The following is a 27,895-nucleotide window of genomic DNA, read 5'->3' on the forward strand; positions in this document are numbered from 1 at the left end:
TCAGATTGCATTTGTCCAGTAGATGCAGCTGTAGGATACCATGGGTTTCAACCATCTGTTGATAAATGACACGATACGGTCAAGTATAATATGGGTACCATTGTGGACAAACTCATAGTGTATTCAACATTACACCCCTTATTATGTATACATGCTGGTACTTTAAAACATCACATTGGACAATTCATTTTTATTTTGTGAGCTTCCGTTATTCATTGTTGAACTGAATGAATGTAGCGGATCCTTTTGTATTGGTGATCTGCTGATAAAGCGGGAGAAAGCTTGATTACTGTGGAGCCCTGCAAATTAAAGTCTTGTGCTTCCATGTATTTCCCTCTTATTGGGGTTTCTCTCTTAAGGTTATGCCTCATGCATTCTTTATGTACTACTTGTAGCAATGTACTATGTAGTGGTAATCATAGAAATGAATTATACTCTGCTCTAGATTATTATCAATAGCCTAAGACAGAAATGCACTCTACACTAACAGAGTGACTGACAGAAGATGGATGGTTGCATATGTGCATTTCAGCAGCTAAAGGTATCTCGGATATATCTGGTGATTTGAATGGCGGAGAGGTCAGACAGAACGATGCCGCCCAAATATCTCTCGTCTAACTTTGTCGCTTAAAAATTGGATCATCGATCAGTATGTACTTGCAGTCTTGCTTGGAAGTTTTTATGACACCGTTGTAGAGTGAGCAATGGCTCCTCAGTTTTTGGATATATTAACTGAATGTCCATGCAATTCTATGGAGCGATAGTGGTGGTAGCTTAGCGATGCTAACCCGAGCAACTTTGGATTGAAATCGAGGCAATTGTTTGCCATCAATCAAGCAACAACAGCAACACTGGGACTAGTGAGAATGCAAAACTGAAAGAAAACCATGTTCCTCAAATATTCCTGCACCAAGCCTATTCACTCCTGAACGAGCGCCACTCACTCCCGTCGACCTTAAATAATGCTCTGCTTTCACACCATTCACTCCAAAATATCTACAGAGAGGTGACAGGGGGTCCGCGTTTCGTACAAATTCCATGCGTTATGCGGGGAAAAGGATCCACAGGAAAGCGCAAAGTTCATAACAAATTAAAAATAAGAAACTCATGAAGAAATGTGCAAGGTTCATACCAATTTTAAAATCAGAAACTGATGAAGAAATGTAAATTTTGAGGGAACCCACGTTTCTCTGATCGGAACATACTGCAATGTACATAGGAAAAATATGTACTACTTCTACAATATGATAAACAATGCTAATCACATAACTGAATAACACCACTGAGAACAATCTCTACACCAATTTTGCATTGGCATAACTCAAACACGCAATTCATGCTCCATCTCGTTCAAGCTTTATGTTCCTCCATTCCTCAATTACCTTGCAGGAGGCAGGACGTTCTTAGAAAATTCATCGATTTCCACCATTGCAACACCGGACATATGTCCAATGGCAAGGCTACATAGATATGTTACTATGGTCAGTACTATGAACTGTGAAATAACGTTGTGAAGAAAAATCCCCATGCCGAATTAAAAAACCTTCCTACTATGCTATCCCACGCTTGAGTGGTTGTTAGGATATCTGCTATATGGAACAAGTTTACAAAATCAGTTTTCAGTTGTTGTTTTGTAAAACTCGTTTATGGAATACTATTTTTGGACTTAATAACTTCAAATAGGAGACATATGTATCAGACGCAAGATCGCAACCAAGCTTTGAGGCTACCACTACACTGCTGGGAAAGGGCTTATAGCTGAACCCCAGTGAGTGGCGGGCAGTGTAGGTCACCCGCCACATTTATTTTTTTAAATAAGCAATGACGAGTACCAAACAGTGCCCGCCAGAGCTAACAACGTAACTGTGGTGGACAAAATTCAACCCCCGCCACAGGTACAATCTCCCGGACGAGGATTGCTTGCGTAACTCAGCTGTGACGGGCCCTAGCTGCTGCCCGCCACAGGTAAATGACCAAGCAGTGGCAAGCAGTAACTAGCATCCGCCACTAGCTATCATCGTTTGAAACCAAATTTTAGCAGAACATAGCTGTGGCTGGTCCTCTACATCGCCCGCTAGTGGTAGGTTGAATAAATGTGGCGGGCCCTAATTGGTGCCCGCCACAAAAAATTCTCGCGCGAGGATGTTTTCCACGTCACTTAGCAGTGGTGGGCAATTCCTGCCGCCCGCCAGTGATAAAATCATGTGTAATGTTTGCTTCCTAGTTCAGTGGCTTCCACTCCCTAGTTTCTTCCTCTTCCTGCTACTCCTCTCACCATTGATCATACACCACAGCTCTCAGTTCTTGATTTCTTCTGATCGATCGAACACGCTACATCGGAGAGACGAGGAGACACGTTTTAGGTGAGAATTCTTTTCTAAATTCAACATCGTGTGTATGTATGAGCATGCATGCGTACTTGATTGTTGGTGTGTGGTGCGGTGGACGTGTTCGGCGATTCAACATTCGGTTGATCGGATGCTTTTGTTGAAAATTTTCAGGGAATACAAATGAAAGTGCCAAATCACATCGAAATGTTGATTAATTTTTGTTTCGTCGGGTTGATGTCACTCAATATCTCCCATTTTTAGCAAAGGTCGTGCCGAATTTTCTAATTTTCCATATTCTTAGATCGAATAATAATTTATTATGTTATATATGTATATATGTTGCAGGTTTTGGCGTGGAATGTTGGAACATAGTAGGATGTACTCTATACCATGTGTGTCCAATGATAATTTTAATGTTTTGATAGAGTTCTTACATTTTGCGGAGGAATATGTAAAAAAAAGAGTTCCAAGAAAATATGTTGTCTGTGTGTTGTTTGCGAGAATGATGTTATGTACTCAAGTGAACCAGGAGAGTTGCATAAGAACTTGTTGCCTAGTTGTTTTATGCCCGGTTATACGACATGGGCAAGTCATGGTGTGGATGGGATGTCATTTGAAGGAACGGACAATGACGAGGAACAAGAATGAATGATGGATGGACGTGTCGAAACTGCAAGAAGAGATTGTTGTCATACTATGTGAGCTTGAGGTGTACTTCACACCCTCATTTTTTGACATCATGGTGCATCTGCTTGTCCACATTATCGGAAACATCATAGACCTAGAACCAGTATTCATCCACAACATGTTCCCCTTCTAAAGGTCAAATGGGATACTCAAACGATATGTTCATAACAGGTCACATCAAGACGGAAGCATCGTCCAGTGATTTCTATCTATAGAGGTTATTTTGTTTTGCATAGACTACCTTGAAGTCGACAAACCTTTGGGCATGCCCAAGAATAAGCACATTGGCCGGCTAAAGGGCGTAGGTCACAAGAAAAGGAGAAAGAATTTGCATGTGACCTTTGACGATCCCAACCGAGAGCCCGACTTCATAAGAGCTCACACTGTGGTGTTACAACACATTAAGTGTGTCAACCCATATGCTAGGAAGCACATGTTGCGGTTGAAAACTGAATACAGGAAACGCGGGATAAACCGCTCCGATGTGCAACTAACAACTGAGCACAACAAAAAGTTTGCAGGTTTGTTCAAGACATACGTGCGGGAAAATCCATTGTGAGAAGATGATGAAAGAGCTACTGAGCTGTTCTCCTTGGCATCGGGATCCGCATTGAATGTGACCACATACCAAGCCTATGACATCAACGGATACATATTCTATACGGAGGCCAGAGACAAGGTAAAAGGTGTGTACCAGAATTTAGGGGTGACACTACATGCATACACCGCTAATGAAAAGAAGGAACACTACAACAGAATCAAAGAGATTTGGGAACTAAGGTACGCGGATATGCCCCATGTTCCATGTTAGATGGGCGAACCAAGTACTTTAAGAAGACGATTATTTCACTACCATGGTTATACCACCACAAAATGAGTCCACGAACGTGCTTGCAATAAGATTGTCAATGCTTCTACATAAAAGACCCAATTAAGCCTAGCCGTGTGGTCTACTGAAGAGGAAAGAGGAGTATCGTCGGAATGGACGAAGTCAATGATGAGGAGGACTATGACCAATTAGACGACTACCCCGCGGAAGAACAACGAGGCATCAAACATGTACCGAGAAGAAAAAGATCAACATTGCCTAGTGATGACATTGCACCATGGTCAAGACTGAGTCAGAACAGGACAATAGTTCATACCAGGAAGAGGATAACCAAAATTCATGTGAAGACCGTCAGTAGAATCCATTAACAACTTAATTCTAATGTCTTTATATGAATGTTATTTTGTACTATATAGACATATATAATGTGTGGATCGGATCGATAATCACTGCGTAGAAGCATTGTGACATTCAAAAAAAGTTGTTGTGGCGGGCGTGCTAGGTGGACCGCCATGTCAGATATTTGGGGTGGTGGGTGCGGTAGTGGGCCCGCTGCGCCAGGCATTTGCGGCTGTCCCGCCCGCCATGTAGGTCCGATCCCAAAATTACCGGCCCCCCATCTACCTTACCTTAGACGCCTTTTGTTCAAACCATGCCCCCGCTCAGTGAAATCGCCCATCGCCGCCGTGCGCCGCGAGCCGTTAGACCTCACCGACCATGCGTGCTCGCCTCTTGCGCCGCCACCACCGCGTGCTCACCTGCCGTGCTTGCATGGCTTTCGAGAGGGCGCCACCGCGGGGTCACCGTCATGTTCCCACTCTATCCCGACAATTTTGTTGACCACTAGATCTCCACCAGCACAGGAATGACAATTGTGATAATTATCCAAAACTAAGAGTGGCAAAAGTGAAATGTCAAAATCTGAACTGGCATAAGAAAAATTGGCAAAATCGAGAGTGGCAAATTTTTTTTTCCCTTTTATCAAGGGTCATGCCAAAATTTCCACTCAATAATAACTCTTTGTCAATTTTGCAGTTCGATGAATGGATCCCCACGCCAGAGCATCATCTGAAAAGGAACTCAACTACAACAACCCTGATGTTGAGAGTAGCCCCTGACGTCGAGATGGGCGACGGCCAACATGAGGAACCACCCACTGGGCGAGGAGAAACGAGCCACACCGATGGGGCTTCATCTAGCACCGCCTCCAGCAACAAGAGCAGTCATAAGGCTAGGGAACCGAACAAGCTTCATGAAGGTATCATTATAATAACGTAAGTTGGCCCAAAAGGAGATCCCATCGCCCCAGATGGTGCGGCCAAGACATATAGCAAAATGCTAGGTTGCATCTTGAGAAATAACGCCCCGATCGGTTGCATGGATTTCGGCGCAGAAAAGCAGAAGCTACACGAAGTGTTACACCGGAGTTATAAATTTCCGTCTAGCTCTAAAAAAATGACCGATGAGTATGCCCCATCCAAAGCTAGCCGCATACATCAGCCTCCATTTTTTTTTTGGAGTCTACAAGCTCAAAATAGCTGAATATCCAGTTCCAGTTTAACTAAAGCAAATGCTTAAATGCAGTAGTAGTTCTAATTAAATATCACTATCCAACAAAGTATTAAGATTGTAATAGAACATTCGTATTACTTGTCCTATTTAACTGCACAGGGTTGCTCAATCAAATCTTAGTTCAGTTGCATATGAGTTGCTCGATGTTGAATGTGTTGATACATTTGAACAAACTCATCAAATTTGGCTAGATTTTGCTCTGACAGTACGATAGGATTACCCATGTTATTAAATTGAAGAGCTACGATAACATCCTCACCCTAATCCACCACGATCATGTTGTGCATGATTACACAACATGTCATCACCTCCCAAAAGGTCTCCGGATCTCATTGTTTAGTAGGTCCACGAACAACTGCACAACATACTTGCAGAACTGCAAATGCCCTCTCAATATCCTTTCTAGCTGCTTCTTGTCTTTGGCCAAAATGATCTTGAAATTTGACTTGTAGAGCTTCAAGACAATTGTTCCATCTCCGATGCATGAAGTCAAGAGATCCAAACAAACCTGGCCACCATCTAGCTTTAGACATTGCCAAGATCCTGTCTGTGTCTACGACAGTTGGTTCTCTCAGGTACTGAGGTCCAAACACTGAGACCACGACAGTAGGAAATCTTACCATGTCATCTCCGCATTGCTCTTACACATCTATAGGTATTCATCCCATGAATTAGCGGCAGTGCCATAAGCAAGCATCTATAGTGCAGTCGTGCACTTCTGGTAACTAGAGAACCATATCCTTCCCACGACATCCTTCTTTAAGATGAAGTAATCATCAAAGGGCCGGACGCCATAGAGCCGATCGAAGACATTTTTCACATCCAAAAGAGCCAACCAAAAATATCGGCGAATAGGTATCGAGGGCAAGGTAGTCGTCCAACAGCATCAAATGGCCGCACGCCTGTTGCGGTTGAGCACTCGATGACCCTGGGTCGATCCATAGAATTTGACAACATGCTCTTCGGCACGCTTCGCGTCTGACCGCCTGCATCATCGGTGTCTCATCTGTGGAGTCTTTTGTCGGACAAGCCATCCAACGACTCAACATAGTGCTCATATATGTACTTCATATCTAAACACATTGTTTTAAAGAAGAAGGGATAAAACAAATTAGCACATGCATTTCAATAAACACTTGTCAGGCTTAGTACGTAGTACCGTAGGGTCGGATGGTACCTGTGCGGCGGATGGAGGGGAGGTGTGGAAAAGCGGCATGAAGCCTGGGTGTAGTGTTGGAGGATACGGAGTCGTCCAGTTCAGGGAAGGGTGCGGCGGGCTGGTGGAACAGCAGAGGAAGCAAGTGAGAAAGTGGATGCAGAGAAAGATGGGAGGATGGGGATGTGGGATCTAGGAGGGGCTTTGTGTGGGCCAGTGGTGTCAGAGTCCTACGTGGTTGCTGTCTAGACTCGTGTAAAGCCCCGTAGTTTGTTTCGTCTTTCCGGAAAAAAGTGCGTCTGAACAGGTCGGCGGACCGATGCGGACCCACTTTGAATGGCTAAACACGTCCTAACGGCGTAGTCCGGACGGTTGCGGGCAGTTTGAGGGTCCAAAGATGCCCTTAGCACTTCTTTCCCTCAAGGGGCTTATTGAGCTTGGATGTTCACACATTTGGCTAGGAGTACTAGGATCATCCCCATGGACAAGACGGCTTTAGTTTGTTAGGATGTTATCTACTCCTGTGGCGATGCTATTCTCACGTAGGATTATCCCACTTTGTTCCCACTAAAAGGTTGAAAAGAAGATGTGTGGTACTCCCTCTATTTTTATATACAAGGCCACTATGAAATATACATTTTGCATTTATATAAGGCCACCAACAGTAATCGAGGCTAAATTAATGGTAGTTTCTCATACTAACAACCTGTTTAATACTTGCATGCATGCAGTCATAATGACAGTCATCTACTTCCATCATTCAGTTTCTTTGCATGCATGCGAAGTATTAATGATCCAAGTAAATAAGAAAAAAAGTTGACTTATAAAGCATGCATTAAATTTTACATTGGTACCTGTAATCCGAGTTTGTGGCCTTGTATACAAAAATGAAGGGAGTAGTAAAATACAGGGCGTTTAAAAAACATCGTTACCTTCTTGTGCCCTTGATGTATGCAAAACATAAAACACTGCCAAGACCAAAATGAAGCGTTCTTTGGCACCTACAAAATTATGAATCCTACTATTAATTCCAACATGCATACATAATTTAGCCATGTATACTCTACATCATAAAACAAAACAAAAAACAAAAGAAGAGAGGGGAATGGTGGAGCCATGCTCGGATCCTCTGGTTTTATATAAGGATTTCAACTGAAAAGCAAGCTGGTAGTTAGAGTGTTACTTTTGCATTCCCTGCTTTCTGCCAGGTTGATTCGGATCCAAATTGAAACTTTCCTCATGCACATGTGATCAGAAGAGATTCGACAAGCACATTTATTTAGAGTATGGTTAATAGTATAGCCAGCAACCGGCTACATAAACTTGCCATGTCATATATAGTCAACTTAATAGCCAAATATAGTAGCTAGTTACTTAATAGTACTACTTTACTAGTACATGGCCCACCATACATTTTGGCAATAATTCTTGGAGCCGGTGTTGCAGCTGGTTTTTAATGTACAACCCGCTTCGCTTCTCGCTCCTCTTCTCTCTCATCTAACTCAGCAAGAATACAACATTTTAATCCTCACAACGTGTTGATTGTATCGTATTAGACTTGCTCTTACTATGGTCATCACTCGTGTTTCTTTAGTACTATGGCCATCACTTGTGTGTCTTTAGTACAGGGACCCGACAAAAAAACTATGCCTGAGGAGGCACGAAGTCACAATATATTGTAGCGGGTGCTGTAATACCTGTAGGTAGTGAGGTCGTGGAGAGAAACACCTGTGGCACCTGACGCGGTAGCCAACACTGGACGATCTGGGAGGTAATCCATCACACCAGCATTTTGTTCACTGTATCGGTTGAGCCCCTTGATTTCACGGATACATGTCTGTGTTTGCAAATCCCAGATCTGATATTAGAAAATGAAGGAGAGACGTTAATTTGAGATGTGCGGCATGCAACCACGCGATACATCTGATATCATATTTTTTTGTTGAATTAAGAAAATGATCTAGTATTTATACGCGTGCCGTCCCATGTTCTGATCCTGTAACAATGTAGTGCCGCTGATCACCACCCGTGGGATAGTAATCAACACATGCTTGTCCCTCTTCGCACTTGAGGCTGATGACATGAATGGGAAATAAAATTCTCCAGACCTGTGAATGAGAAATAAATAAATTATATTATACGGACAAACAACATTATAGGCCTCCCTTCAAAGAAAAAGAAAACATTATAGGCACGAGCACGAAAGAAAAAGGACTAATAATTAACCTTCATTGTGCCATCTTTGGAAACACTGGCAAACGTGTTGACATCATGCGGATTATACATGACTTGGTTTACCCGGTCCGAGTGCCCAGTGAATATCCGAATGCAAACCCAGCTCTCCTTCCAGTTCCAAAGCTTAATCAGCTGGTCATCAGATGCTGATAACAGAAATGGTTCAGTCGGGTGAACGGTGAATGAGGTGACCGCACGACCGTGAGCTTTGAATTCCTTGACTCTCTTCATTGACATGCATTCATACACGTGGATGTACCCATGCCCATCACCCACCACGAACAATTGCTCCGTCGACTGTGCGATGAACCTAACGGAAGCGATGAACCCACCGTAGTCGGAGCTAAGCGCTCTGATGGCATGAGTCAAACCAGGGTAGAATCCATGCTCCCTAATTCTTGTCTGCATCGCACAAAATATCGATACAATTGAAACTCTTGAACATCTTACTTTTCAATGCGTAATATATGATGTGAGGGCCAGCCCATCAATGCATCCCAAGAAGAATACGGCTCCATCCTACGTATATACCTGGGTCTTGTAGTTCCAAATGACAAGCCATTTGTAATAGGCTGCCAAAATCCTGCGTCACATGAGGAAACATGGTAGGGGAATAAGGAAAAATACAAAGGAAAATTGAAAAATATCTAAAATTTTCGGATAACAAACTCGGTCGACCATTCTACTCACGTGTGAATTTTCAGAAAAATATTGACACCAGTAGTATTCTTAGTGAAGAAACTACAATTGGGACCTTACTGTACATTAAATAGTGTTTCTTAATATAGCTTCTTTTTTTCATTTTTGCCCAGAATAATAACGATGTAATTGCTTTCTGAAAATTCAAACACGGGTATATCGGTTGACTAAGTATGTTAGAAAAAATATTCAGATTTTTTTAACTTTTCTAGTATTTTTGAATTTACTATTCATAAGGGGTGCGCGTGGAACCATGTTCACCAAATCCGCATCCAATAAGAAAACTACAAAGGTGAACATTGTTCCACGCGCAATAGCTGGATGACACGTTATGCACTTATTTTTTTTATTTACAGTTCTCATGACCGATCATTGTTCTAGTTGTCCATTGTAGTTAGCCTCCGGGGAGGAAGAAAGGCAGACCCCTAGGCGTTTCTTCTTTTAGAAACAATGGCTCCTCCAGCCTGGTTTTGTGGAGAGGGTCACTGACATTTGGTGGCAGGCAATGGAGAGGCCACCCCACTGTTATGGGCCGTTATGGCACAAGATCAATGGTTGGCAACATAGCATTCGACGCCTACGACATCACCTCAGTGGTTGGGGAGTGAATGTAGGTAGAATCTAGAGAAAAAGGCTTTAGTGGCCGAAGTCCCAACATGGACCTTAAAGCCGGTGTTGTTGGTGTCTCGATGAATGGATGGGCATGGAGATATGAGATCGAAGACGATCTAACCTTCCCAGCTTACTGCAAGGAGTTGTACGGGTAGCAGAGGGGAACATAACAATGGATTCTGGAGGGTGATGCCAGCACCGCATTCTTTCATGCGCTCGCTAACGGGAGAAGCAGAAGATGTTTGATTTGGTACCTTAGGAGTGGGAACAGAATCATTTCCCATGACTGGGAGCTCTGGAACCAGATTTATGAATTCTACCGCGAGCCTCTCGGGACTGCAGAACCTGGATGGGCACATATCTCGGCAACAACGTGGAAGATTAAGGGAAGGGTATCAGAGATGGATAATAGGAGTTTGGTGGCTCCATTTTCCCTACAAGAAAATACATGTCTCTAGACGAGATTAAGACGGACATGGCTCCCTGTCAAAATGGACTTCCGGTGATTTTTTTATAGGAAATTCTGGGCGCTGGTAGGCCCTCAGAAGTTTAGCTTGCTGGATGATTTCACACGGGGCCTAATTGATATTAAGAGACTTAAATAAGGGGTGTTAACATTTTTGCCGAAGTTGAATGGAGCGGATGGCATTCGGCAATACAGACCGATTACATTGATCAATGTCAGCTTTAAGTTACTGGTAAAGAGTTTTGCCTCCAGATTGGTGCGGGTGGCCCACAAGATGATCCACCCTAACCGGACAGTGTTTATCCGTGGTAAGAGTATCCTCCATGGGAATGTGGTTTTGCATGAAAGTGCTACGTGAGATCAAATGCTCTCGAGGGGAGACATTAATTTTCGCTTGACTACGTTAGATTGGAATTTATCGATGAGGTACCAGATGGACTAGTTGTATGATGTAACTAGTAAACGGAGGTAACATTAACAGTGAGATAGGAGTACTCTTTAGAAATGTGAGGGGGGGGGGGGGGGGTCGATCCGTTGGATGATCTGCTATTCCCCCTCTTATTTAATACTGTGGCCGATGCTCTGACAGCAAAGCTCCAAGGCAGCAAGCCATATTTTGGTAGTGGAGGCCAGGGTGGTACTTGGAGGGCTCTCTCATCTACAATGTGTGGATGATACACTCATTCTCAAAAATGTTTCAAAAGAGTGTTTTGTGTAATGCAGATGTACTATACAAAGCACTTTTCTTTCAAGAGAGTGTTTGTGTAGTCCGGCAGAAATATGACGCTGGTGACGTTGCTCAAATTTTGTTGCACTGCACAAAAATACCCAATGGCAGCGCCTTTAGCTGGTAGCATTGCACCAGCTATCGACTCAAAATTGCACTAGATTGGGGCCTATGATATAAAGTCATGGCGATTGCAAACTAGCTATCTCCATTTCATTTATGTACATCCAAGTTAATATACTTATTCAAACATATTTGTAGCAAGCCAGATAGTCATGGTCAACTAGATATCTGAAAATGATCTATGGTCTAGACATGAAGAGATGAGATGGGTACGTTGTATCTACTTTACGATGGCAATGATGTACATGTACACAAGTTAAAAATGTTGAAATGAAATATTGATGATATACATGCAATAATGATACTATTTGTATGTAAGGCTATGAAATGCAAATGTATGTGTGTATGGGATGATATGCAATGTTCATACTGTTTTGTATGTGATGCTATGAAATGCAATGTTGGTGATGTAATCTATCTCTGGATGAGGCAGTGTAATCGGGGCTGCACTACTAGAATAGTGTGCTAGCAGTGCAGCCCTAGTTACCAAGGTCACCACAAGTACACCAACCGCCCAGAGTGTACCGTCGGTCAGTACTAGCTTGTTTCGTGTTGCCCCATCAACAATCACCATTGACCAAATGGCCGACCGGTCAGTGATGACTAGTCATCACTCACAGGTGAGGTAGTCCGCTAGTGATGAGGTAGTCATCACTGACGGGTCGCCAAATGGTGAGTGATGATAACTTTTTGTCATTGGTGTTGATGGACCTATAGTAGCATGAGTCCCTCATTCCAGAAGCGTGGGCCATCCAGGAGCACACATATGCCTTTAATAAGGTGTTTTTTGAGGCGGCTCCTAGTAGGGGGTGCCCTTGCCCCTAATTTCTTGCCCATGGAGTTGAGGGTCTTAGTGATATTTCCCAAACGTATGTACTTTTTCAGAAACTTTTGCTTCCGTTTTCTACTCTAATTTATGCGATTTGAATGAATCTAACCCGGACTGGCGCTATTTTCATCAGAATTGCTATGGTCTTATTTTTGTGTAGAAATAAAAGTTCTCATATTGAGCTAAAAATTTACGAAGAATATTTACAGAATATGTAAAAAATATTGGCGAAGAGAACTACTGGAGGGGGGGCACCCAGGAGCCACGAGCTCAGGGGGCGCGCCGTGTGAGCTTGTGGGTCCACATTCCTCCGTTAGCCCTAACTCCAACTCCATAAGTACCGTCTCGCGGAGAAAAAAAATCAGAGATAAGGAATCATTAAGTTTTACGATACGGAGCCACCGCCACCTCCTGTTCTTCATCGGGAGGGCTAATCTGGAGCCCGTTCGGGGCTCAGAAGGGTGGATACGTGTTATGATCTACATACCCTAAGGTGACAATAATTGGATTATTTTCGGTGAGGACCATAGTATGAGGAGTTCATGTGTTCACTATGTCTTAATCCTTTATTCCGGTTCGCTATTAAAAAGACGCCTTAATATCCATTAGATTTCCTTATGGACCCACTGCCGTGGGAGGGTAGGACAAAAGATGTCATGCTAGTTCTTATTATAAGCACGTATGGGTATATACGGAACACATGCCTACATTACATTGATGAATTGGAGCTATTGTGTGACTGATATATGACTGTTATATGATGAATATCATCCAACATCCAACATAAATATCCATCGCTCGTTCAATGCCTGCGCTTTTGTCATATTGATCTTCGCTAAGTTACTTTTGTTGTGGCTGCCGTTACAATCACTACAAAACTTCTACTGTTACTATTACTATTGCTATTTTTATTACTGCAATCAAACTATCATACTACCGCGCTAATAGACACTTTGCCGCACATATTTAGTTCTCCGGGTGTGGTTGAATTGACAACTCAATTGCAAATAGTCAAAATATTATTTGGCTCCCTTTGTGTCGAATCAATAAATTTGGGTGAAATACTACCCTCGAAGACTGTCGCAGTCCCCTATACTTGTGGGTTATCATTTACGCCCTCGAGAATGAGGCCCTCGCCCTTCCTCTTTTTAAGTGGAAATTTGGGCAGCCTTGGCATACTGGAGAACAGGCTCAACCCTTGGCCAAGATGGCCAGGACTTCTTTGTTGGGATGCTTGATATGTCTTGAAATAATTTTGGGGTCATCTCCCTTATTCCCAATGTTGTTGGGGCCACCGACATTATGCATTTTAGGCCTGTTACTGTGATCAACACCCTTCAGCGCGTATTTACGAAGGTGTGCACAATGCACCTGGCTCCGATCACTGGTAGGGTGATCCACACCCAGCCAGTCAACCTTTCTCTGAGGTCAGGATATCTTCGATAGGGTGCTCGTGCTTCACGAGCTTGTCCCCAAAGTCAAGTCAACGAAACGAAGGGGGGGGGGATCTTCCTTAAACTTGTCTTCTAGAAAGCATATAACCACCTGGAGCTCTTATTCCTTCGTCAGGTCCTAAAGCGGAGGGCCTTTGATGACTACTGAATCATCTGGGTGATGCAACTTAGATCCAGTGGTAGTACGACCATTAACATAAATGGTGTTCTAAGCCCTTGCTGTTGGAAAGATGCCCTAGAGGCAATAATAAAAATGTTATTATCATATTTCCCCATTCATGATTAATGTTTATTATCAATACATTCTATAATTGTATTGACCAGAAACTCAGATACATATGTGGGTAGATAAACAGACACCCTGTCCCTAGTGAGCCTCTACTAGACTAGGCCGTTGATCAAAGATGGTTAAGATTTCCTAATCATAGACATGAGCTGTCATTTGATAATGGCATCACATCATTAGAAGAATTCTGTGATGGATAGACCCAACTGTAAGCTTCGCATCAGATCGTGTCACTTAGTTTATTTGCTACAACTTGCTTTATGTCAAGTGTCTGTTCCTTAGACCATGAGATCATACCACTCCCGATTGCTGGAAGAATACTTTGTGGATATCAAGCGTCACTTTGTAACTGGGTGATCATAAAGTTTCTCCACAGATATATCGGAAAGTGTTTGTTCGGTTGCATGAATCGAGACTAGGATTCGTCCCTCTGTGTGACGTTGAGATATCTCTAGGCCCTCTCGGTAATACAACATCATGAATGGCTTTCACGGATTTGACTCATGAGTTTGATAACAGCGATATTGTATTACGAAATGAGTAAAGAGACTTGACGGTAACAAAATTGAACTAGGTATGGCCGTTTCTTGTTTCTAGAAGATCTAGGACGGTTTCTGAAGCTTCCATGATCTTGTAAAAGAAAGAAACCCTTTCTATAAGTCATGAAGACGTGGACCAGAAGACTAAGAAACTACACAATCTATTGATTGACTGAAAAACCCAAGCTGAGTAATGATGAATGATATTTTTACACTCATTTCAAGCTCGTTTAAACCGGCATATTTCATTAAAAGAGAGATATTTGCTCCGATGTTGCCATTAATGACTAATGAATGCAAAGGATTCCACAAATCCTCTCTTTACTATTTTTTCACAGGAAATGGGCTGAAAAGGGAAGATATCACGTGGGAGAAAGGAAAGGAAGGGAAATGGAGAAGAAACAAATCACCAGGAGGCGTCAGAAGGCCACCAGGGAGAAAGACGACATTCCATGCGACCGCACGCGCTCGTATGAGCGGTCGTTTGGCATGGAAACCAAGGCAGGTCGTGCACCTGAACAAATTTTATTAAGGGGACCCCGTCAAAATGTCAAGAGAACGAGCAAAGGAGGAGCGTGGATCACAACCACAACCCATTCATCACCATCTTCATCCACAAACCCTAGCCGCCGCCATCTTCACCTCCATAGCCATCTCAGAAATCATAGCCCTCTCTCATCTAGTTCATACTTGTAATCGTGCATCACACAAGGCATCTATTGTAAGACATATTGCAATCAATCAATCTCAACATGTGTTCTTCAGTGATCTTTTCTCGCGATCTGATCTCCATGTGTGAGTAGTCCGGTAAGGTATGTGGTGAGGCATGAGACTTGCAGGCCCAGGAATTTGGTGAAGGGGTCGATGGAAGTCTTTGACACAACGTCTTGTATGTGTAAAATAAAATTGCATCGTGAAGTATCTCTTGTCTTGCCCGCGATCTTCATCCCTGTAGGTACACAGAATCATGGAGATTGAGCACCGGTGAGATCAGGGGCAAGGGGACCGTGAAGTTTTATATCAAACACCGGTGACAGTAAGGTTTAGTTGGGTAACATGGATGATATCCTTGGGGATTCATGAGGTGTAGTCATTGAACGCCCAAAGCTTTTGTCAGATATTATTATCTTAATTATCGGGGCAACCCCGCGAGATAGAGAGGGCCTTCGGTAGGACAACTGATTCTTGATGCAGGACTCATGTCGGTCAAGGTGTAATTTGGACACATCCCCATCCCAAACGAAGCAAGCACCTCTTGATGGGTGACTTCCTAAGCACAAACTAATATCATATGTTATCCCAACACCAATACATGGTTATGAGCATTAAGACCTCATCACTATACCTTCTTTTTAATATAAGTGTTTGAATCACAATTTGCTTGTTGATCTGGTCAAAAGTTGGATTTGACACTTTGACAAAAGCTTGCTAGAGACCAGCGCTTCAAGGGAATCTTCCACTCGTGGGTTCGATACCCAAGATCACCTCTAGGGAAACAGGTGTGGGATACCCTTTATTGTTCGAATACCGGATTAATAAAAAGGAGATATCAAGTAACTTGTTGGAATGACCGCTCCAGCTCTGGGCAGTCTGATCCTACATATCGCCGGACAAAAGGAATTGCATACGGGATTAATTGAATCCTCAACATCGTGATTCAACCGATGAAGATCTTCATTGAATATGCGAAAATCAATATGGGCATCTAGGTCCCACTAGTGATTATTGATCGGAGAGGTGTCTCGCTCATGTGTGCATGATTTACGAACCCGTAGGGTCACACACTTAACGTTCGGTAATGCTAGGGTAGTATTGGGATATTCATACGGTGAAGTACAAAAGTAGTTCGGAGTCCCGGATGGGATCCGGGACATCACAAGGAGCTCCCGAATCTTCTAGGGGCAAATATTAATAAATGGGAAGCTATATTTGGAGTCGGAAAAGTTCGGAGGTATGCCAGGAGTGTACTAGAGGTACCGAAGGGTTCCAGAGGTCCACTTGCCTTGGGGGCCAACATGGGCTGTAGGAGGGAACCCTGGTCTGCATGGCCAGGTGCACCAGCCCCTACAAGGTCTATGCGGCTGGGCTAGGGCAAACCCTAGGAGATGCGGAGCATCCTACGGACATCACCATGTCAAGAGTCCATTCGGCAAGTGACACGTGCGACATCTACTTCACATACATAAAGGTTAATCATCTCCTTTACACGTTTTCACTTGACCCCTTCGAGGATGGTATACTACTTGACATTCCTCTCGTGTACATGCATAGGTATTACCGAAGCTTCATCGATGACGAGGAGGAGTTCAAGCACAAGAGAACATCTACACCATCCAAGAAGGGAGAAGGAGGAGGAAGAGGGACCCCAAGACGCGAAGCACCGGAGACCTTGGACCGCCCCGGCTGCACGGCCTCCTATGCCCCGGGTGCTCGGACCCCCGGCCCCCAAAGGGTGCGGCCCCTGACCACCCCGGGTGCCCGGGCTTTCACCACCGGGTGCCCGCACCCCGACCCCCCGGGTGCCCGCACTCCTACCCTCGGGTGCCCGCACCCTCAAGTGGCGCTACCCCGGGTGCCTGGACATCACCCCTGGGTGCCCGGCTTCGTCATCCCAGCGGCCCCCGGGTGCCCGGACTTCACCCCTGGGTGCCCGGCTTTGTCATCCAGCGGCCCCCGGGTGCCCGGACCCCTTTACCCCGGGTGCCCGGACCCCTCCCACGATGCCTGCATGCATATTGGGTTAAAATGACCCTTGTACCTCTTTTCTCCATTATTTCGTCGCTAGACTATAAGTACCCCTCCCCTAGCTCATTTAGAGGGATAGCAAAGTATATGTGAGATATTGAGAGAGTTTGTCTCATCTTCCTGCCCTTGGAGATCATGTCCTCCTAAGGGAGAAGATCCTCTTGTGGATATCAAGACCCCATCTAGGGAAGAATCCCCATCATTAGATCATCAAGACCTCCCTCCTCATAGGATTGGGATGAACTAGTTACCTCTTGTATCTTCTTGTGTTGGATTTGGACCCTTGTATCTCTCTTTGTGTGATTGGATCTAGTCAATTTGAGTGTTTCCCCTCTCTTGTGTTCTTCGTGTTCTTGGGGATTTCCCCTCCAATTCGTGAAAGATCTCCATCGAGGGTTCCACCCTACAACATCTTGGTATCATGAGCCATGGTATCTCACGAAATTGGAGCCCCCCTCGTTCTCTAGCCTAATTTTGTTGTGTTTCTCACGAAAATTTCCCACCAAAAATAGCCCCAATTTTTTTTGTGATTTGTTCGCTTGATTAGGTTTTGTTGGATTTGATCCATGGATTTGCCTGGTTTCAAGTGCATCTTGCCTTCCCCCATCCATCTCCATCTTTCCCTCCACGAAATCCACCAATTTCTCCCATTTTCCCATAAATGTTCGCCCAAATCCGTGACTCCCGGGCACCCAGACCACCCCGTCCAACCCCGCTGACCACCCCGGGTGCCCGCTCCCTCGACCCCTGGGCACCCGCACCCCCTCGAATCAGCCCACCAACAAAAACCGTTTCGGCCATAACATTCACCCCCGGAGTCCGATTTTGACGTTCTTTAGCTCGTTGAGTAGCTATTGACATCCCCCATCCATCTGGATAGGTTCCAACACCATTTGACTTCATCAAAATTTTGGCATTTCAGCATCTTTGCCTCGGCCATCCACTATATCATCCGCAAAACCACTATAGCTTTCCGCAACCAAACCCTTTTGGTTCCATATAGCATTTGTGGTTGCTTGAGGGGTTACTTGAGTCTCCTAAGGTGTTTTGGCTACTTAGAGATGGTCGCTTCGTCATCAACCACCACCGCCACTTCCGCATTGCTAACTCCGGAACCACCTACGCTTTCCGCTGCCACCATTTGAAATTCTCCTTTGAGATTTTGAGTTTGCAGTTTTTCCCGTTTCCTAGGTTGTTTCGGCTACCTAGGAACGGTTCGACATCGACAACACCGCCGCTCACCTTCGACAAGGACTCGACATCGACCACCTCACCAATTTGACACCCTAACCGTAAGCAAGAACGATAACCTCTATACCATCTTGGTATCGTGGTATCCCATCATTGTACATTCTTGCCTTTACATTGTTAACCCCTTAGCCCATTTTGCGTCACTTGCCTATTGAGACTAGCCATTTAAGTGTTGTTGGCAACGTTACATGTGCACATTAGTGATCCGATCATCTAGGTATCATCATATTGAAGGAAATATGCCCTAGAGGCAATAATAATGTTATTATTTTTATTTCCTTATATCATGATAAATGTTTATTATTCATGCTAGAATTGTATTATCCGGAAACATAATACTTGTGTGAATACATAGACAAACCAAACGTCACTAGTATGCCTCTACTTGACTAGCTCATTAATCAAAGATGGTTATGTTTCCTAACCATAGACATGTGTTGTCATTTGATTAACGGGATCACATTATTAGGAGAATGATGTGATTGAAATGACCCATTCCATTAGCTTAGCACCCGATCGTTTAGTATGTTGCTATTGCTTTCTTCATGACTTATACATGTTCCTATGACTATGAGATTATGCAACTCCCGTTTGCCGGAGGAACACTTTGTGTGCTACCAAACGTCACAACGTAACTGGGTGATTATAAAGGAGCTCTACAGGTGTCTCCAAAGGTACATGTTGGGTTGGCGTATTTCGAGATTAGGATTTGTCACTCCGATTGTCGGAGAGGTATCTCTGGGCCCTCTCGGTAATGCACATCACATAAGCCTTGCAAGCATTGCAACTAATGAGTTAGTTGCGAGATGATGTATTACGAAATGAGTAAAGAGACTTGCCGGTAACGAGATTGAACTAGGTATTGAGATACCGACGATCGAATCTTGGGCAAGTAACATACGGATGACAAAGGGAACAACGTATGTTGTTACGCGGTTTGACCGATAAAGATCTTCGTAGAATATGTAGGATTCAATATGAGCATCGAGGTTCCGCTACTGGTTATTGACCGGAGACGTGTCTCAGTCATGTCTACATTGTTCTCGAACCCGTAGGGTCCGCACGCTTAAGGTTTCGATGACAGTTATATTATGAGTTTATGAGTTTTGATGTACCGAAATTAGTTCGGAGTCCCGGATGTGATCACGGACATAACGAGGAGTCTCGAAATGGTCGAGACATAAAGATTGATATATTGGACGGCTATATTCGGACACCGGAATTGTTCCGAGTGATTTCGGAGAAAACCGGAGAGCCGGAGGGTTACCAGAACCCTACCAGGAGAAGTAATGGGCCATATGGGCCTTAGTGGAGAGAGAGAGGGGCAGCAAGGGTGGGCCGCGCGCCTCCTCCCCCCTGGTCCGAATTGGACTAGGAGAGGGGGGGGGGCGCCCCCCTTTCCTTCTCCTTCCCCACTTCCTTCCCCCTCCTTGTAGGAGTCCTACTCCTACTAGGAGGAGGACTCCTCCTGCCTATAGGGCCGGCCGGCCTCCTCCCCTTGCTACTTTATATACGGGGGCAGGGGGCACCCCTAGAGACAAGTTGATCCACGTGATCATATTCTTAGCCGTGTGCGGTGCCCCCTTCCACCATAATCCTCGATAATATTGTAGCGGTGCTTAGGCGAAGCCCTGCGACGATAGTACGACAAGATCGTCACCACGCCGTCGTGCTGACGGAACTCTTCCCCGACACTTTGCTGGATCGGAGTCCGAGGATCGTCATCGAGCTGAACGTGTGCTAAAACTCGGAGGTGCCGTAGTTTCGGTGCTTGATCGGTCGGGCCGTGAAGACGTACGACTACATCAACCGCGTTGTGCTAACGCTTCCGCTGTCGGTCTACAAGGGTACGTACATCACACTCTCCCCTCTTGTTGCTATGCATCACCATGATCTTGCGTGTGCGTAGGAATTTTTTTGAAATTACTACGTTCCCCAACAGTGGCATTCGAGCCTAGGTTTTATGTGTTGATGTTATATGCACGAGTAGAACACAAGTGAGTTGTGGGCGATATAAGTCATACTGCTTACCAGCATGTCATACTTTGGTTCGGCGGTATTGTTGGACGAAGCGGCCTGGACTGACATTACGCGTACGCTTACGCGAGACCGGTTCTCCCGACGTGCTTTGCACAAAGGTGGTTAGCGGGTGACAGTTTCTCCAACTTTAGTTGAACTGAGTGTGGCTACGCCCAGTCCTTGCGAAGGTTAAAACAGCACCAACTTGACAAACTATCGTTGTGGTTTTGATGCGTAGGTAAGATTGGTTCTTGCTTAAGCCCATAGCAGCCACGTAAAACTTGCAACAACAAAGTAGAGGACGTCTAACTTGTTTTTGTAGGGCATGTTGTGATGTGATATGGTCAAGACATGATGCTAAATTTTATTGTATGAGATGATCATGTTTTGTAACCAAGTTATCGGCAACTCGCAGGAGCCATATGGTTGTCGCTTTATTGTATGCATTGCAATTGCGCTGTAATGCTTTACTTTATCACTAAGCGGTAGCGATAGTCGTAGAAGCATAAGATTGGCGAGACGACAACGATGCTACGATGGTGATCAAGGTGTCTCGCCGGTGATGATGGTGATCACGACGGTGCTTCGAAGATGGAGATCACAAGCACAAGATGATGATGGCCATATCATATCACTTATATTGATTGCATGTGATGTTTATCTTTTACGCATCTTATCTTGCTTTGATTGACGGTAGCATTTTAAGATGATCTCTCACTAATTATCAAGAAGTGTTCTCCCTGAGTATGCACCGTTGAGACACCACATGATGATCGGGTGTGATAGGCTCTACGTTCAAATACAACGGGTGCAAAACAGTTGCACACGCAGAATACTCAGGTTATACTTGACGAGCCAAGCATATACAGATATGGCCTCGGAAAACGGAGACCGAAAGGTCGAGCGTGAATCATATAGTAGATATGATCAACATAGTGATGTTCACCAATGAAACTACTCCATCTCACGTGATGATCGGACATGGTTTAGTTGATTTGGATCACGTAATCACTTAGAGGATTAGAGGGATGTCTATCTAAGTGGGAGTTCTTTAGTAATATGATTAATTGAACCTAAATTTATCATGAACTTAGTACCTGATAGTATCTTGCTTGTTTATGCTTGATTGTAGATAGATGGCCCGTGCTGTTGTTCCATTGAATTTTAATGCGTTCCTTGAGAAAGCAAAGTTGAAAGATGATGGTAGCAATTACATGGACTGGGTTCGTAACTTGAGGATTATCCTCATTGCTGCACAGAAGAATTACCAGGCCTGCTGCTGGAGCAACACCAGATGTTATGAACGTCTGGCAGAGCAAAGCTGATGACTACTCGATAGTTCAGTGTGCCATGCTTTACGGCTTAGAATCGGGACTTCAACGACGTTTTGAACGTCATGGAGCAGATGAGATGTTCCAGGAGTTGAAGTTAATATTTCAAGAAAATGCCCGGATTGAGAGATATGAAGTCTCCAATAAGTTCTATAGCTGCAAGATGGAGGAGAACAGTTCTGTCAGTGAGCATATACTCAAAATATCTGGGTATAATAATCACTTGATTCAATTGGGAGTTAATCTTCCAGATGATTGCGTCATTGACAGAATTCTCTAATCACTGCCACCAAGCTACAAGAGCTTCGTGATGAACTACAATATGCAAGGGATGAATAAGACTATTCCCGAGCTCTTCGCAATGCTGAAAGCTGCGGAGGTAGAAATCAAGAAGGAGCATCAAGTGTTGATGGTCAATAAGACCACTAGTTTCAAGAAAAAGGGCAAAGGGAAGAAGAAAGGGAACTTCAAAAAGAACAGCAAGCAAGTTGCTACTCAAGAGAAGAAACCCAAACCTGGACCTAAGCCTGAAACTGAGTGCTTCTACTGCAAGCAGACTGGTCACTGGAAGCGGAACTGCCCCAAGTATTTGGCGGATAAGAAGGATGGCAAGGTGAACAAAGGTATATGTGATATACATGTTGTTGATGTATACCTTACTAATGCTCGCAGTAGCACCTCGGTATTTGATACTGGTTCTGTTGCTAACATTTGCAACTCGAAACAGGGACTACGGATTAAGCGAAGATTGGCTAAGGACGAGGTGACGATGCGCGTGGGAAATGGTTCCAAAGTCGATGTGATCGCGGTCGGCACGCTACCTCTACATCTACCTTCGGGATTAGTATTAGACCTAAATAATTGTTATTTGGTGCCAACGTTAAGCATGAACATTATATCTGGATCTTGTTTGATGCGAGACGGTTATTCATTTAAATCAGAGAATAATGGTTGTTCTATTTATATGAATAATATCTTTTATGGTCATGCACCCTTAAAGAGTGGTCTATTCTTATTAAATCTCGATAGTAGTGACACACATATTCATAATGTTGAAGCCAAAAGATGCAGAGTTGATAATGATAGTGCAACTTATTTGTGGCACTGCCGTTTGGGTCATATCGGTGTAAAGCGCATGAAGAAACTCCATACTGATGGGCTTTTGGAACCACTTGATTATGAATCACTTGGTACTTGCGAACCGTGCCTTATGGGTAAGATGACAAAACCACCGTTCTCTGGTACTATGGACAGAGCAACAGATTTGTTGGAAATCATACATACAGATGTATGTGGTCCGATGAATGTTGAGGCTCGTGGCGGATATCGTTATTTTCTCACCTTCACAGATGACTTAAGCAGATATGGGTATATCTACTTAGTGAAACATAAGTCTAAAACATTTGAAAAGTTCAAAGAATTTCAGAGTGAAGTTGAAAATCATCATAAGAAGAAAATAAAATTCCTACGATCTGATCGTGGAGGAGAATATTTGAGTTACGAGTTTGGTGTACATTTGAAACAATGCGGGATAGTTTCGCAACTCACGCCACCCGGAACACCACAACGTAATGGTTTGTCCGAACTTCGTAATCGTACTTTACTTGATATGGTGCGATCTATGATGTCTCTTACTGATTTACCGCTATCGTTTTGGGGTTATGCTCTAGAGACGGCCGCATTCACGTTAAATAGGGCACCATCAAAATCCGTTGAGACGACGCCTTATGAACTATGGTTTGGCAAGAAACCAAAGTTGTCGTTTCTGAAAGTTTGGGGTTGCGATGCTTATGTGAAAAAGCTTCAACCTGATAAGCTCGAACCCAAATCGGAGAAATGTGTCTTCATAGGATATCCAAAGGAAACTATTGGATACACCTTCTATCACAGATCCGAAGGCAAATCTTTTGTTGCTCTTCCTCGTGTCCCGGTGTTGCTCGCTTTGTGGTGCCACTCGGCCCAAGGGCTGGGAAATCACACTGCATTGGGGCTCAGCGGCGTGTCTCCGATGCGGGTGACGGCAGGGTTCGACGAGTGGCGTCTTGTGGCTCGGCGAATGCACGTGATGGTGGTGTGGTTCTATCCTAGATGGCGTGCCATGGGACGGTTTGTTTGGCTGCGGCGCGAAGGACGGTGAAAGCCGTGCTTGGATTATTTTTGGGCCGACGATGGCGACGTCTTTGGGCATCATTACGTTGTCGAAGGTGTCGTTGATGCCATTCTCATCTACCTACCTACTGCTTCGAGGGAAACCCTAGGTTACGGTAATCTTGGATCAGACGATGACGTCAATGGTGTCTTTTTTCTCTCTTGGGAGCATTGTCTTGGAGCTGCATCAGTGAGGTGGGCCAGTGGATGTTAGTAGGTTCGTGTTGTGGGGGACGCTTCCATGTCTCACCGGTGCTCTGTTTTGGGTGGCTGAAGCATTGAGCCGTAGCATGGGTGGTGACGTCGCAATATGAAGCTGGTGTGTGGCAATTTTCCGGTGAGAATCACAGCCTTAACAGGACAGTGACAACTCGTGGTGTATTGTCTGGGATGTCCAGATTTATCATTGAGAGACACTGGTGATGGAAGCATGGAATTGCCAGATTTTCTGTAGGGTGGGATTCCGGTGATGACGTATTCTCTCTCCCTGCGATCAATGGCTCCGTGATGGGCTATTTGCTTGGTGTGTGCATAGTTTACGGCTTGTGTATATTATGTCTGGGCCATATACGCTTACATCATTTTTGGTGGCTACAACTGCTTGACGTGGATCAATGTTGCTTTTCATTCCTTTCATCCGCCTAGACATAGCGTTGGTCTTTTACGGCTTTGCTATTTGCTGTCGTGATTTTTATGTGTGTGCGTTGATATTGGGGATGTGCATCCTAGATATGAGGAGGCCGGATGTATGCTCATTGTGTTTTGTATCCCCACCAGCTCATCTGTTCATCCACACCAGGCTTCAGAGGTCCGCCCGTTCAAGAATACTGGCCACGTCAATAATCTCCTTCTTTTGCATGCATCGGTCGTGAGCAGATGCAACTGCTACAGGATATGATTTCAGTTGAATTCGTGCAGGACATATAGAGTCGGAGGCAGGACGTATAGAGTCGGAGGCTAGCTATATGTGTATACCTTGGAACTCGACAAACACAATGGTGCTGTGTGGTGCTTAGCGGTCGCCGAGGCACACAGCAGCGCTTATGGCATACGGTAGCGCAGTGTGGTCAGGCGAAGACCAATCGACGACCGTTTATGCAGCAGGAGGATGCAAGGTCATGGGGAGTCTAATAGGAAATTACTAAACTCCAAGGTTGAATCATATTGGCTGTTGGATCAACTTAATAATACTCCTTAAATTCGGTAATATGATGTACCGTAAAATATCTCGACTTCCTTTACCTTCGTATTTCTTGTATGGATCTTTGGTTGGTTGCTTTATCTATAATGCAAGGCTAAGGCCTGGTTTCTGAAGTGATTAAGTGTATGACACTTTGTATACACAACAAACAATAAATACCGCTAGAAGCTTGAACTCACCAAGGCTCTGTAGGGTGCACATCCATTGAGCTTAGTGCAGCGTAATCACCCTCACAGAGTATGACCTGAAGTAAGCATGGTAGATCAAAACATGTGCCGTATCAGGCCGAAGACAGAAAAGGTGAAATATACGGAAAGAAAGTATCAGAGAATATCCTAGCTAGTATCTACTTGATCACATTCAAACCTCAGATGTCTTCTCACACGTTGTTGCACAGATGGCATTTAGGGTAACCTCACGAAATCCACGGCTGATTTCTTTTCTAGCATCCTTAAAATACGTCTCAAACAAAACATCCGACGACAGTACTTCCCCTAGGATAGTCTCTATGACCATGTCAAGCACGCTCATGTTGGTCGGTGGCTGCTCTACTTGTTTCATCGATACAAAGAAGGTGTGTGTGGACCTTGGTGGCACAACACCGGATACATCTCTCAGATAACGGCCTGCCTCCGGGAGTTTTGTGACACACCTCACGGACACATGCTGATCATCCATGTTATTAGCTACATGAAATGGGCAGGACATAATCTTATTCGGCCCAAAACAGAAGTGGATCTGGAGGGGATGGACATCTATCATCTCAGAGTCCTTGACCACGCAAGTGCTGATCTGCATGCAAGAAGAAAGCCACGAGGTTAACTGCAATAAAATGGTTTCGACGCAAGCAAAGACGGGGTGCATCATACCACCCGTCTATGCCACGATCAAAGTTACGAAAAATTAATAGCCATTGGCATAACATTTTCAGGTCAGAAGCATCAGTAATATATATATGTTCAAGCTTGACACTTGTTTTTGTAGGATGGGAAAACAATAAAAACGACTACAATCATAAAAGAAAAAAAGATTGTGGTATTTCTGATCGTACCTGGTCAACTAATGCCCCATGATAGTTTTCTTGTGTCTCTGTCTCAGTTAGCATATTAACAATATCCCCTATAGTTGGCCTTTTCTGCCGATCGGTCTCCAAACAGCTTAAAGCAATTTCCATGCATATATTTACTTGTTCAGAATACGACTCCAACAAATACTCGGACGCTGCTGATTGTAGCCTATTCCTCCAATTCCCATGCACCTGGCAATTCAGAACACATCGAACGTTAGTTTATTAGATTAAAGAAAACAGAGCGCTAGCAGTGACAAATATACGGCTTATCTTAATTGGTAGACGTAATTCTTACAATCTCAGTGAATTGCTCAGAGGTCATTTCAGCACTTCTGCAGTGGCCTGTAGGACCTGCAATTATCTTTATAACTACAACTCCCAGGCTGAATATATCCAGTTTATTTGAGATTATTCGATGATGTATAAACTCCGGTGGTAAGTACCCACTGCAAGCACGACACAACGGGTATATATGTTACTGGCATTCCCTGTGCCTAACACAAATAGGAATTCTCTGCTTAGAAAATAAAACAGTTCACATGAAGAAAAAGCTTACTGTGTTCCTATAGGACTATTAGTGCTATGAGATTTTTCTTCCTTGAAGAATCTGGACAGTCCGAAATCAGCAATTTTCGGGATCATGTTCTTATCCAGCAATATGTTGGCTGGTTTTAGATCAAAATGAAAAATAGGAGGCTTCAGTTCCTCGTGAAGGTACTTCAAACCATTGCAAATACCCTTGATTATAGCGTAGCGCGTGCGCCAACCATGTCCATTAAATTCGTCTATATAAATAGAGACAATATTAGAATTCTTGAAACATGTATACAAAAAATGAGAAGTTACCATGCTACGTACGTATACAAATCAAGCATCATCACAGATTTACCAAAAAGAGAGTCGCTAAGGCTTCCATTTTCCATAAACTCAAAGCAAAGCGCCCTCTTTGTCACATCAGCAAGAACCTTACTGTTGTTGTACGGCAAATATTCACGTCTTGTTTCATGGCAATAACCAACTAACTGCACGATGTTCTGGTGTTGCAGATTTGCAAGATTGTAAAATTCCTTATCAAATTGCACATCGTCATGTCCTGACATGTCGTGAAGAATCTTTACAGCAAGTTTTTGACCATCTTCCCGCTTCCCCTATTGGACATATACTGTTTAGTTCTCTGATTGCAGGGATATATGTGGCATCCATAAAGCAGAAAATATTAATTTTTGTAAAATCATATATATATATATATATATATATATATATATATATATATATATATATATATATGCAAGTTGCTCCTCAACAAGAATGATAGAAAACGAATATAAGAAAACGGTGCCATTTCTAATCATATACTTATGAAATTGAGAATGGTTAATCATACCAGGTAAACTTTTCCGTACGAACCGCTGCCAATTACCCGGTCCTGAGAGAAATTATCTGTCATAATTTCCAGTGAATGGAGTGGCACACGGCTTGGCCCATCAGCCATGTTATTGGTTCACCTGGATGTAAAAGCAGAAGAAGCAGGAGCATGTTTACACAGATATAATAAACGTTAGCTCAGATTTCTAAGCAATCTAACTT

The 27,895-nt window shown here is 43.9% G+C and overlaps 1 protein-coding gene across 1 annotated transcript; it reads right to left on the reverse strand.

Annotated features, from left to right (window-relative positions):
• LOC147977529 (uncharacterized) lies at positions 1 to 27,800 on the reverse strand. Its single transcript, XM_087545796.1, has 14 exons — positions 27,693 to 27,800; positions 27,198 to 27,456; positions 26,865 to 27,093; positions 26,604 to 26,754; positions 26,291 to 26,497; positions 25,606 to 26,031; positions 25,419 to 25,483; positions 9,341 to 9,392; positions 8,801 to 9,211; positions 8,548 to 8,682; positions 8,272 to 8,432; positions 7,507 to 7,575; positions 1,383 to 1,460; positions 1 to 55 (listed from the first exon to the last, which is right to left on the reverse strand). Exons 1-14 carry the CDS (start codon positions 27,798 to 27,800, stop codon positions 1 to 3), a joined length of 2,406 nt encoding a protein of 801 aa, XP_087401922.1.
• Between the last annotated feature and the right edge of the window lie 95 nt (positions 27,801 to 27,895).

The sequence above is a fragment of the Triticum urartu genome, chromosome 3A (assembly GCF_056163025.1).
Source record: "Triticum urartu cultivar PI428250 chromosome 3A, HENAU_Tu73, whole genome shotgun sequence".
In the NCBI taxonomy this organism is placed as follows: Eukaryota; Viridiplantae; Streptophyta; class Magnoliopsida; order Poales; family Poaceae; genus Triticum; species Triticum urartu.